The sequence below is a fragment of the Danio rerio genome, chromosome 11 (genome assembly GCF_049306965.1).
Source record: "Danio rerio strain Tuebingen ecotype United States chromosome 11, GRCz12tu, whole genome shotgun sequence".
NCBI classification, from domain to species: Eukaryota; Metazoa; Chordata; class Actinopteri; order Cypriniformes; family Danionidae; genus Danio; species Danio rerio.
Genome location: NC_133186.1, coordinates 47,458,227 through 47,471,785, shown reverse-complemented (window position 1 = coordinate 47,471,785; position 13,559 = coordinate 47,458,227). Strand labels below are relative to the sequence as shown.

Below are 13,559 nucleotides of genomic sequence, written 5' to 3'. Positions count from 1 at the left end.
CATACATAAACACACATGCATACACATACACTCATACATACAAACACACACACACACAGACACAAATATATAATCACACACATACAATAGTCACAGACATGTACACACACACACACACACACACACATACAGTCATACAAACACACACACAAAAACACACATATATAGACACAAACATATACACATACAGAGACACAGACAAACACACTCACACACACACACACACACACACACACACAAATATAAAGACAGACACACATAAGTACACACAAATACATATAAACACACTCTCACAAACACATGGTCATGCACATACATATACACACACGCATACAATCACACACTTACACATATGCATGTGCGTGCGTGCACAAACACACACACACAGTCACAATTTTCACTCATTCATTTTCCTTCAGCTTAGTCCATTTATTAATCAGGGGTCGCCACAGTGGAATGAACCACCAACTAATCCATCATGTTTTACACAGCGGATGCCTTTGCAGCTACAACTGGGAAACACCCATACACACTCATACACTAGTGCCAGTGTAGTTGATCAGTTCCCCTATAGCGCATGTGTTTGGACTGTGGGGGAAACCGGAGCACCCAGAGGAAACCCACACCAACACAGGGAGAACATGCAAACTCCACACAGAAACACCAACTGACCCAGCCGGGAAGTCACCGTTTTTTTTTATGATTTAATTGGTAATTAATGACTTTAGGTAAGTAACAACACATAATACAGCAACAGTAATATGACAGACCAAACACTGACCGAGTCTTCAACACCCTGACTCCAGTCATATCTCCACTGTTTATGATGGTGTTTGGGGAGTGTGTGTGTGTGTGTGTGTGTTGGTCATTATTGTCCTCCTGATATTGAAGTGTACACGTTGTTTATTCGCTCTGGTTTGTCAGTGAATGAACTCAACTCATCATCTGAACTACACTAATCCTCCAGCGCTGGAGGAACACAATGATTCTGAATGGGGAAGCGCAGTGATTGTGTGTGTGTGTGTGGTGAATATGATCAGCAGTGTTTCAGAGGAATAGCAGGAACACACACACTCTTGAGCTTATCAGTGTGTGAGGCGCTGGGCCGAGCCGAGAGGAACCTCCGCAATAAAAGGAGGATTATACAACTCTTTAGCGCCTCCTCGACTTCCAATCAGAGACACAAATAAACAGAGACAAACACAAGAGCAGCGGCTCCTCTGGAACTAATCCTGCGTACACACTCACACACACACACACACACACACACACGCGTGCGGCGCTCTTATCAAACACAAGTCTTTCTGTGAGGAGTTTCTCTGGTCAGACTTCATTAGTGCTTTCACACGACGACAGCAGATGATGTTGGTGAAGGGAATGAGTTGAGCACAGAACTAATACAACACCGGCAGGATTAGAGACGCCATTATCAGCTGACGGAGAACGTTCTGCTAATGTTAAGAGCAAACGCTCCTGCAACACTGTTAATAACACGCTGCTGTCCTCATAATGCAGACACAAACGCCTCATTACAGCATCACTCCTGGAGGATCAGGGTTTGCTTGATGTTTCTTCACAGAAGACTCTACAGTAGTGTGTGTGTGTGTGTGATGAGCTCATTCCTCTGGGTTTAAATGTTGCTACTTTGTTTCAGAACTTCAAAGAACTTTGATGAAGCGTTCTGAACCTGCAGATGAACTTTGACCTGCAGGTCAGAGCAGGTTCTAAATGTGTCTCACACACACACTGTTCTTATGCGTCTACTATGAGAAACATTCTTTACAGCGAGACACACACACATTCACAGCAACACACACGTTTTTTTATAGTATACAGCAATACACACACACACACACACTTTTCAGTGTTCACAGCAAAACAGACACAGACACTCTTCAGTGTTCACAATGCCACACTCTTCAGAGTCCACAGAGAAACACACACACACACAAACAAACAAACAAACAAACTCTTCGGTTTTCACAATGATACACACATACACTCTTCAGCGGTCACAGACACACACACACTCGTCTGCATACTGACAGAGAAACATCTCCAACATCAAAGCTACAAATAACCTGAGCCTCCAGCAGACGGAGCGCACGCGCACACACACAATAGTCACAAAACATATGCACAAACACTTACGCACACTTTATATAATAACACTTGTCTGTGTGTGTGTGTGTGTGTGTGTGTGCTCATTGAATTCTGCTGTAGAATTCAGTAACAAAACATTAACTCTGCAGTGAGTAGTGTTGAATTTGTGTGTGTGTGTGTGTGTGTGCGAGACGCAGCTCGTCTTCTTCTGTAGTGTTTAATAATGAAACAAGAACTGCTTCATTCCATCACTTTATTCACAGAAACACAACAGCAAGCAGAAACACCACTGATACACATTTCTCCAACACACACACACACTCAGATACACAGATTCTCTCACAAACACTCACTCTCAGACTCACACACACTCATACTCACACACACACTCTCTGACTCATTCACAAATGCTCTCTCACATGCACACACACACACACACACACAATGTATAAACACACTTTGGCTGTTTGTCATCCAGCATTGAAGAGAACAAACCTATAAAGTAACAGACAGAAGTGCAGATCTGACACACACACACACGCACACACACACACACGCACATCTTCACTGTCCATCACATACACGTCCAGAGTAAAAGGAAATCAGCGTTTCATTCTGTGACATCACTTCCTGTGACACTTCAGAGAAGATCCTGCAGATCTGCAGTCAGGAGGAGTTCCACTGAATATGTGTGTGTGTGTGTGTGTGTGTGTTTTGAGGGGTGTGGGGGGATAGGTGTGGACGGCTCTCCTCTGTGGGATATAATGTTTGCATGTATGTGTCAGTCAGTGTGTGTGTGTGTGTGTGTGTGTGTGTGTGTGTGTATGTGTATATATGAGTGAGTCCATTTGCGTGTGTGCGTGCACACATGTGTGGGTTAGTATATAAACGTGTATATGAGAGTGTGTGTGTGTGTGTGTGTGTATATACACGAGTTTGTGAGTGTTTGAATGTATGTGTGTTTAGGTTATGTGTATATGCATACGAGTGTGTGTTTATACAAGTGTGTATGAGTATGCATCTGTGTGTGTGTGTATGTATGAGAGTATGTTTATACAAGTGTGTGTGTGTATATGTGTAAGTGCATATGAGTGTGTGTGTTTATGTTCAATAAGTGCGTGTTTGAGTGTGTTTATGCATATGTGAATGTGCATATGAGTGTGTGTGTGTGTGTGTGTGTGTGTGTGTGTGCACGCGTGCGTATGTGAGTGTGTGTCTCAGCTCTTCTTGCTGCGGTTGTTGAACAGGTTGACTCTGCTCCTGGTGCCGACGCTGTTGTGTGTGACGCCGGGCTGCTGCAGGACTTTATCCAGCGTGGTCTTCTTGATGGCTGCGGCGGAGATCTGCTCCTGATCTGCCAGAGACTGAAGCTCCCTGACACAACACACACACACACACACACACACACACACACACACACACACACACACACACACACACACACACACACACACACACACACACACACACACACACACACACACACACACACACACACACACAAACAAGTCAACACTGCAGCATGAGAATGTGTGCTTTTTCCACAGTTGTATCCGTCTTTCGGGGCAACACAGTGGCTCAGTGGTGTAGCACTGTAGCCACACAGCATGAAGGTCTCAGGTTTGAGTCTTGGCTGGGTCAGTTGGTGTTTCTGTGTGGAGTTTGCATGTTCTCCCCATGTTGGCATGGGTTTCCTCCGTGTGCTCCGGTTTCCCCCACAGTCCAAACACATGCGCTATAGGGGAACTGATCAACTACACTGGCCGTAGTGTATGAGTGTGTGTGTGTGTGTGTGTGTGTGTGTGTGTGTGTGTGTGTGTGAATGAGTGTGTATGGGTGTTTCCCACATGTCAGCTATTCTGCTTTGAGAATCTGCATTGTGTCGGAATGTCTGTAGTTGTTTTGATCTAACTCCGCCCACTGCCAGATTAGCCAATCATATCACAGCACTCTATGTTGCCAGATGGTGTAAAACTACTTTATTTCAGTCATAACGACTCTAAATGTATGCAGACGCAGCTGATAATGCGCCCTCTGGAGGACAGAAATGACACACAGACTGAATAAAAACACACGAGCAGGTCATATAAAGATTACATGCTTAAACATCAGCTGATAGAGTAACTCTGTGTTCACATCAAGCGTGGAGCAGCAGTCAGGTCACTCGCTCCAGTTTACCCGCGGGATGTTTTTCACCTCAAGTGAATTTCAACAGTTTAATTATTTAAATTTGTGCAAAACACACGACTGAGGCCCAGAATTCAGTGGACTGCAGAGTCAATCCTACACACGGCACCTCCAACATGACAATGTGTGTGTTAGCTCCGGTTTAACATCATAACCCAACATTAAGTGCAGTTTATTTATAAACTAATGTTGAGAGGATCACGTGCTTATGATTGATCACAGCTGGTCCCGCATTATCCAATCTAAGATTGACCAATCAGACGATTCCTAAGCCACTATAAACACCCTCAGTTCCATATCATAGCCATCTTCATCTTGAAGAATCCCCCCTCCACCCCTACTCCTCCTCCTATCCTAGATGGGTGGCACGGTGGCGCAGTGGTTAGCACTGTTGCCTCTCAGCAAGAACGTCACTGGTTCTGTTCCTTAACAAGCCAGCTGACATTTCTGTGAGGAGTTTACACACTCTCCCCGTGCTCACGTGGGTTTCCACTGGCTTCCCCGGTTTCCTCCAACCGTCCAAAAACATGCAGCTTAAGTTAACTGACTAATCCACATCTGCACATAGACATGCTGCTAGTCAGTGGTTATCTCTGAAGAGCGATCACTATCTGTTCACTAGCTACTACAGCAGGGGAGTTCTCCAGATCTACCTGAGCTCAAACTCCCCTCTCGCCCTGCAAATGGGAGGGAGCCCCGGGCTTGAGAATCTCATGAGCTCAGGGCTCTCTCCTGGGACAGCATGATGAACACGCTTTATAATCAAAGTGAATATTAAACAGTGACTGTGTACTAGCAAGTGTGTGTGTGCAGTGTGTTAGTGAGTGTGTGTGGAGTATGTTAGTGAGTGTATGCAAGTGTATTAGTAAGTTTGTGTGTGTGTACCTTGTGCGTATGCAGGACGCCTCCACAGCGTTGATCAGCAAGCTCCGGAAGCCTCCGCTCTCCAGGAAGTGCAGCGCGTGTATTGTAGCTCCGCCTGGAGAACACACATTATCCTTCAGCTGACCCGGGTGCTGCTCACTGTCCAACAACATCTTCGCTGCTCCCTGAACACACACACACACACACACACACACACACACACACACACACACAAACACACACCACAGATGAACGAAAGAGAATGCTCCAACAAAGAGGAAATATCCAGTGAGCGGCAGTTCTGTGGGTGCAAATGCCTTGTTGATGAGGCCAGAGGTCAGAGGAGAATGGCCAGACTGGTTCCAGATGGGCTACAGCAGCAGAAGAGCACACCGGGTGCCGCTCCTGTCAGCTAAGAACAGGAAACTGAGGCTACAATTCACACAGACTCACCAAAACTGGACAATAGAAGATTGGAGAAACGTTGCTGCTCTGATGAGTCTCCATTTCTGCTCACACATTCAGATGCTCGGCTCACAGTTTGGCCTCAACAACATGAAAGCATGGATCATCCTGCCTTGTATCAGCGGTTCAGGCTGGTGGTGGTGGTGTAATGGTGTGGGGGAGATTTTCTTTGGGTCCATTAGTACCAATTGAGCATCAACGCCACAGCCTACCTGAGTATTGCTGCTGACCATGTCCATCCCTTTATGAGCACAGTGTCTCCATCATCTGATGGCTACTTCCAGCAGGATAACGCAGCATGTCATAAAGCTCAATCATCTCAGACTGGTGTCTTGAACATGACGATGAGTTCACTGTACTCAAATGGCCTCCACAGTCACCAGAGCTCAATCCAATAGAGCAGCTTTGGGATGTGGTGAACGGGAGATTGGCATCATGGATGTGCAGCCGACAAATCTGCAGCAACTGTGTGATGCTATCATGACAACATGGAGCAAAATCTCTGAGGAATATTTCCAGCAGCTTGCTGAATCTCTGCCATGAAGGATTAAAGCGGTTCTGAAGACTAAAGAGGTCCAACTTGGTACTAGTCGTAGTAGATGTACCTAATAAAGTGGCCGGTGTGTGTATGTGTATGAAAAATATATATGATACGCACCATTAGAGCCTGAGCCCCCAGACGTACAGCCAGCCTCCTCGGCAAACCCATCTTCACCCCACCATCAGCAAGAGCATCCAGAGCTGTGAACGCCTGACACACACACACACACACACACACACACACACACACACACACACACACACACACACACACACACACACACACCCACACACACACACACAAAACTGTTTTAAACTTCTTACGAATACTTACTTTTAGACAACACAATAGCAAAGTTTTACCTTTAAGAGCAGTTAAAGGCACAATATGTAGGATGTTTTGTCCTAAAACCACTTGTGTGTGTGTGTGTGTGTGTGTGTGTGTGTGTGTGTGTGTGTGTGTGTGTGTGTGTGTGTGTGTGTGTATATCTACATGTAATCCTCCATGAGCTGTAATGTGCTCTAAACCTGCCAGAACTACTTTAGCTGTGCCTTTATCTGACAATAACCAAACACCTGAGAGTGACCATCAGCCAATCAGAATCCAATTCAGAGAAAAATCCAAAAAAAAAAAAAAAAAAAAAAAAAAAAAAAAAAAATTGCCAATCAGAATCCAATAATTAGCAGTCTAGTGCATGCGTGCGTATGTGTGTGTGGATGTTTACTGACATATGCGGGTCCGCTGCCGCTGAGTCCAGTGACGGCATCGATCAGGTCCTCCTCCACCTCGGTGCAGAAGCCCACGCTGGCCATCAGCTGCTCCAGCAGTTTGCCGTCCTCCAGATGTGCGTGTGTGCCTGTGGCGTACACCGTCGCCCCCTCGCGCACCACCACCGGGGTGTTCGTCATGCATCGCATCACTTTAGGAGACTCACGGTACTGCAGCAGCTTCTGCACACACACACACACACACACACACACACACACACACACACACACACACACACACACACGGGAGAGAGTGAGTGTGTGTGTTCTCATATGTTTCCATGTGAGTGTGTATTGCGTACATGTATGCGTGCATGCGTGTCTGTACTTCTCTATAGAGCTGTTGTGTGTGTATATGTATATGTGTGTTTGCATGTGTGTGTGTAAATGAGTGAATGTGTACATTTATAAAAGTATGTTTGTCCAAGTGTGTGTGTGTGAGTGAGTGAGTGAGCATGTATGTGTGTATTTGTTTCTGTTTATGTGTGTGACCTTCTCTATGGAGCTGATAGTGACTCCAGCAGCGCAGGACACGATGAGGTGTCGGTCTTCAATATCGGGGCCGATCTCGTCCAGTACAAACGGGATGATGTGCGGCTTCACTGCCAGAAACAGAACATCGCTCCTGTGCGTCGCTTCTTTGTTGCTTGTGGTCAAATTCACCCCCATTTTCTGAAAAAACAGACCAATGTTTAGACTATAAACAAACACACAAACACTACCTACACACACACACACACACACACAAAACAAACACACACACACAAAAATATATATATATATATATATATATATATATATATATATATATATATATATATATATATATATATATATATATATATATATATATACATATACACACACACACAAAAAAAACCACACAATCAAACATGTACATACACACACACACAAAGTCAAAGACACATACACACAAAAACAAACACATACATGCATACATATACAAAAACACACAAACAAACGTGCGCACACACACACTTCACTCACCCGCAGGCCTGAGACAGTGGGCAGTTCAGTGTCTGGTGAACTCGCTGTGATTCTGTTTGCTGCAATGACACCTGCACACACACACACGCATGCACGCACACACACGCGCACACACAAACAAACAAACACACACACACGCACGCACACACACAATATGACAACTGCAAAGAACTCTGACTTCATAATGTGTGTGATTTTAATATATCTGGGTTTTGAATTGACTGGTTTTTGAATAGACATTGGTTTGTGTTTTAATCCAGTTTTAATAGCAGTATTAAGCATTATTAACGAGTTGTAATACTGTAAAAGAACATTTGAAACCATCTAGACAAAGAGAGGGTGAGTGCATGATATGTGCATGCATTCATATAAAAATGTCAAATGCAAACAAGCTTAAATTCTGAAAATAAAATTAAAACAAAAAAATGGAATATTTGAATCTAAAGAGTGAATTACAACACAAGATTTAAACGAAATATTACCAAAATCAAAACGGAAATACTATAAATTAAACCTGAACAATCTAATAAAAGCACTGAACGTCATAGAAGACAAAAAAGAAAAGTTTCTTTAAATGTGTTAATTTCAGCAAATAAATGATCTTCAAAACATGAACAGCTATCTCAGATCTAGACAGATGCAGACACTGAACTGCTTATAAAACAGAATATGAATAAAAGATGAGTCATGTAAACAGTATGATGGTCAGTGTTTGCAGCTATTTAATTACCCGCTGCGGTGAAGCCCTTGACCATGGCATGAGCCAGCTGACCCGCTCCAATGAAGCCCACACTCATCCTGATGAAGATCGACACACACACACACACACAATATGAATTATTAACCTTCTGAAACATTCATTATTACAAACCTGATTCAACTTCAGCATTCAAAACAGACGATTCTTCAGTTTCAAACTCCTCACCTCGACTCTACTACTGCCATAACCTACACAATCACTAATTATTTTAATTAAAGAAACTTCCACAAGAGAAATACAAGAGCTTTTGAACCCAAACACTGCCATTAATCTGTTGTGGTTGGTCTACAGTTGCTATGGTAACAACAACTATAGTGATTGATCTGTTGTGATTCTACAGTTACCATTGTAACAAAAACTACAGTAATTGATCTGTTGTGGTGATTCTACAGTTGCTATGGCAACAACAACTATAGTAATTGATCTGTTGTGGCGATTATACAGTTGCTATGACAACAACAACTATAGTAATTGATCTGTTGTGGTGATTCTACAGTTGCTATGGTAACATCTACAGTAAATTATATCAAGGTTCTTCTATAGTTGCTATGGGAATACATTACCTATAGTAATGAATTTCTTGTGTCAATTCTAGTTGCTATGGTAACAACAAATACAGAAATTGATCTATCATTCTAATTTTACAGTTGCTATAGTGATACCATTTCTATAGTAATTAATTTTTCGTAGTGATCCTGTAGTTGTTATGGTAACAAAACCACAGCAATTAATTTATCATAACTCTGTTGTTGCTATGGTAATACAATAGATATAGTATTTATTGTGGTGATTCTGCAGTTGCTACGGTAAAAAACACAGAATAAGAACTAAAGTAATTGATCTGTCATTGTAATTCTACAGTTGCCATGGTAATACAAGAGATCCTGTAATTAATTTTTCATGGTAATACTGCAGTTGCTATGGTAACAGAAGAACTCAAGTAATTGTCATTGTAATTCTACAGTAGCTATAATGATACAATACATGCTTTAATTTCTCATGGTAATTTTGTAGTTGCTATGCTAGCACAACTATAGTAATATGAACAAATACTGTAGTTTCCTACAGCTATAGAGCATTTTGAGGAATGCAAACAAAAACAATGGCAACACATTTCCTGATTAACAGTTTTAATTTCTAGAGCTTCTGAGAATCCAAAGAGACACATATTGATATACAACTTTATGATCGCCGCCTTGATGACCATGTAAAAATGTGGGTTCCATGGCCAAACCAGTGGAGAACCACTGGTCTACAGGGTAAATTATACTACAATAGGGGAGCGCAGGACACAAAGTAACACAAGGTTAAATGCAAGGTGGAGTTTTAAGGTATTTGTTCAGGGTTAACCATGGCATGCTTCTGAAGTTTTCACCACAGTGTCGGCAGTGAAATTTGGATGAGAAACTAAGCTCTAAAGTGCCTCAACACACCTGCCTGGATGTTTCAAGTATACCTAGTGAGAGCTTGATCAGCTTGTGCAGGTGTGCTTGATTAGGGTTGGAGCTCACATCTGCAGGACACCGGACCTCCAGGAACATGTTTGGTGTCCCCTGTTATACCATATACAGTATAATACACTTTACTATAGTATGGATGAAATACACTATAGTATTTTGTTCAAGCAGGTATATAACACACACACACTCACAGTGACTGTGATTTATCAGCAATTATCAGATGTAGTCTGTGCTCCAGTGCAACATAAAGCTCAATAACAGACTGACCTTTGTTCAGTAATTCCTGAAGCGCAGTGTTATTGTTATCACACACAATACAACACCTCAGGCGTGCTGATGATATTGTTATTATAATCAGCGCATTTGAATAATCACTCCCGCTGCTGCAGACTCACACACGACCATCGCGAAATCTCCCAATATTTCATATAGAAACGGATTATTTCTCACCTGCGCCGAGACTGAACTTGAACTTGAGATTGTTGTTGGAGAAGCTGTAGAAACACCAGTGATGTCAACGTGGCTCCAGCGCTTCCATGTGCAGCAGCTCTGCGCTCTGACTGACACACGAGCCGGCCAATCATAGAGCAGATGTCGTGATTGTGACCAATCGGCGCTTCGGAAGCGCGGAGGGCGGGGCTGGGAACAGAGCGGTCTTATTGCATCAGTTCCTGTGCAATAAATGCTAGATATAGGTCAGTGTGTGTGTGTGTGTGTGTGTGTGTGTGTGTGTGTGTGTGTGTGTGTGTGTGTGTGTGTGTGTGTGTGTGTGTGTGTGTGTGTGTGTGTGTGTGTGTGCGGACACGTCACTTAATGTTAACGCTTCACACTTCACAGGCTACTGTACAAGGCAAACTGTAAAAGAAATGACTTCACAGCATTGAATACAATAATATAAACAAGGACAGTGAAATAAGGAGACACGTTTTGTGTAGAACATTAATAAACAAACAAATGTTACAATAAATATGTGAACATATAGATTTTAACTGTTAAATAAATGTATTTATGTTTTAAATTGGAGACAGCTGAATGAACCGCCAACTTATCCAGGAAGTTTTAAACTCAGCGGATGCCCTTCCAGCCACAACCCATCTCTGGGAAACACCCACACACACATTCACACACATTCACACACACACTAAGGACAATTTAGCCTACCCAATTCACCTGTAACACATGTGTTTGGACTGTGGGGGAAACCAGAGAACCCGGAGAAAACCCACGCGAACGCAGGGAGAACATGCAAACTCCACACAGAAACGCCAACTGAGTCGAGTCTCGAACCAGCGACCTTCTTGCTTTGAGGCGACAGCACTTGGGTACTATACTATGGAGCATATTAGAGAATGCAGATCGACCTACTGTATAGCTCTGTGTGGGAAAATGTCATCTTAGAGTATATCTGCTGCTCTGCTATTGTAACAGTCCTACAACAAGTTTGATATGCTGTGGTAATTTACCAGCTAGAGCTTTAAAAATGAGGTTGTTTTCTCCTTAACTGTAATGAGGTCTGTTCTGTCATTATATATTAATCTCAGGGATGTGTGCGTGCACTTGAACCAGTGACAAATCTTATGGCACTGATAAACAATATCCAAATCTTTAAGGCATTCAGAGGTGTGTGCATATAAAGTATATCACTGTAATTCAGTACTGATGGAAATCTCAACATTTTCGAGCTGCGGAGGAAACCCACGCCAACACAGGGAGAACATGCAAACTCCACAAAATAACACCAACTGACAAAGCCGGGGCTGGAACCAGCGATCTTCTTACTGTGAGGCGGTTGTGCTACCCACTGCTCTACTGTGCTGCCCCTCAAAAAAATTAACAGAGCATAAACTTGCATTTTTATTTAAATTTAATTATTCAATTATTTGTCATAATTTTAAAAAGCTTTAAAAGGCTTGAGTTTTTGTCTTGTTTTTAGTCCAAATATGTAAATATTCCTAAATCAAGAAGCATTTTCTAGACAAGCAAAAATATTGTCTTGTTTAAAAAAATAGTAAGCCAAAATTAAGTGAGTTTTTCTTTAAAAGAAGCAAAATAATCTGACAATTGGGGAAGGAAAATAATCTGTTACTGTTTAAGAAAAACTGACTTAATATTGATCATTTTAAGAAATAAAATGTAGAAATTAAGATTGTGTAATAAGAAAAAGACAGCAAATAAATAACAGACGGACGGAAAGACAGACGGACAGACAGACAGACAGACGGATAGACGGATAGACAGATAGATAGATAGACAGACAGACAGACAGACAGACAGACAGACAGACAGACAGACAGACAGACAGACAGACAGACAGACAGATAGATAGATAGATAGATAGATAGATAGATAGATAGATAGATAGATAGATAGATAGATAGATAGATAGATAGATAGATAGATAGCAGCATACTGGACTGTTGAATAGTTAAGGGCCTCCAACCAAACCATTCAATCCGCCCCTGCTGATAACGTTATAGGAACGTTCTGCCAGCGTTACAGGCTGTAGTGAAAGCTGTGGGAGCGTCTGTCAGTCTGAATAGTGTTCATGCCAATGTGCTAAATATACAGCAGACGCGCAGCTGCTGTCTCGCTCCTCTGAGAGACAGACAGATCCGACACGACCAGCTGCACCTCAGGGTGAGAACCGAGAAACATCCCTGACAGAAACTTCCAGCCAGCCAAACTTCACCCGTCTGCCTCTTTAAATAAGTTAATTAAAGTCCCGCGGCGTGGGCACAATATGCCTCTCTGTGCCCGCCGGAGCGTACAGACACTCATTGGCTTTCTCCCTCAAATCCCCTCAGATTTATTAAAAATACCCAAATACATGAATCAGGTCTGTCTAAAAGAGAATCCAGGCGAAACGCGGAGCACGATTTCTGTCACTGTGATTAGACGGAGACGGATGCCAAATCCACAGATTGACGGCTCTTCTTAAGGGGCTCATTTAGCTCAGAGAGAGAGAGAGAGAGAGAGAGAGAGAGAGAGAGAGAGAGAGAGAGAGAGAGAGAGAGAGAGAGAGAGAGAGAAGAGAGAGAGAGAGACAGAGAGAGAGAGAGAGAGAGAGAGAGAGAGAGACAGAGAGAGAGAGAGAGAGAGAGAGAGAGAGAGAGAGACAGAGAGAGAGAGAGAGAGAGAGAGAGAGAGAGACAGAGAGAGAGAGAGAGAGAGAGAGAGAGAGAGAGAGAGACAGAGAGAGAGAGAGAGAGAGAGAGAGAGAGAGAGATATTATATGATATAAATATTGTGCATTTTATTTCTTTATATCCTTATTTTCTCTTTCTCCCTGTGTGTTTAATCATGTTCATCATTTTCTTGTTCAGTATGGAGGAGTGTTTCTGTATTCATGTTCCTGAAGGATGTGTGTTTGTTTCCACAGTCACAGTTCTCTTCATTGTTTGTGT

General features: G+C 42.7%; 1 protein-coding gene across 1 annotated transcript; it reads right to left on the bottom strand.

Moving 5' to 3' along the window:
• Positions 1-2,341: 2,341 nt before the first annotated feature.
• pycr1b (pyrroline-5-carboxylate reductase 1b) lies at positions 2,342-10,715 on the bottom strand. The gene is given in 9 exon segments (NM_001320425.1): positions 2,342-3,268; positions 3,303-3,477; positions 5,176-5,339; positions 6,278-6,370; positions 6,889-7,110; positions 7,420-7,599; positions 7,936-8,006; positions 8,666-8,733; positions 10,606-10,715. Coding segments are annotated over 7 exon segments (954 nt in total). The 5' UTR covers position 8,733; positions 10,606-10,715; the 3' UTR covers positions 2,342-3,268; positions 3,303-3,320.
• Between the last annotated feature and the right edge of the window lie 2,844 nt (positions 10,716-13,559).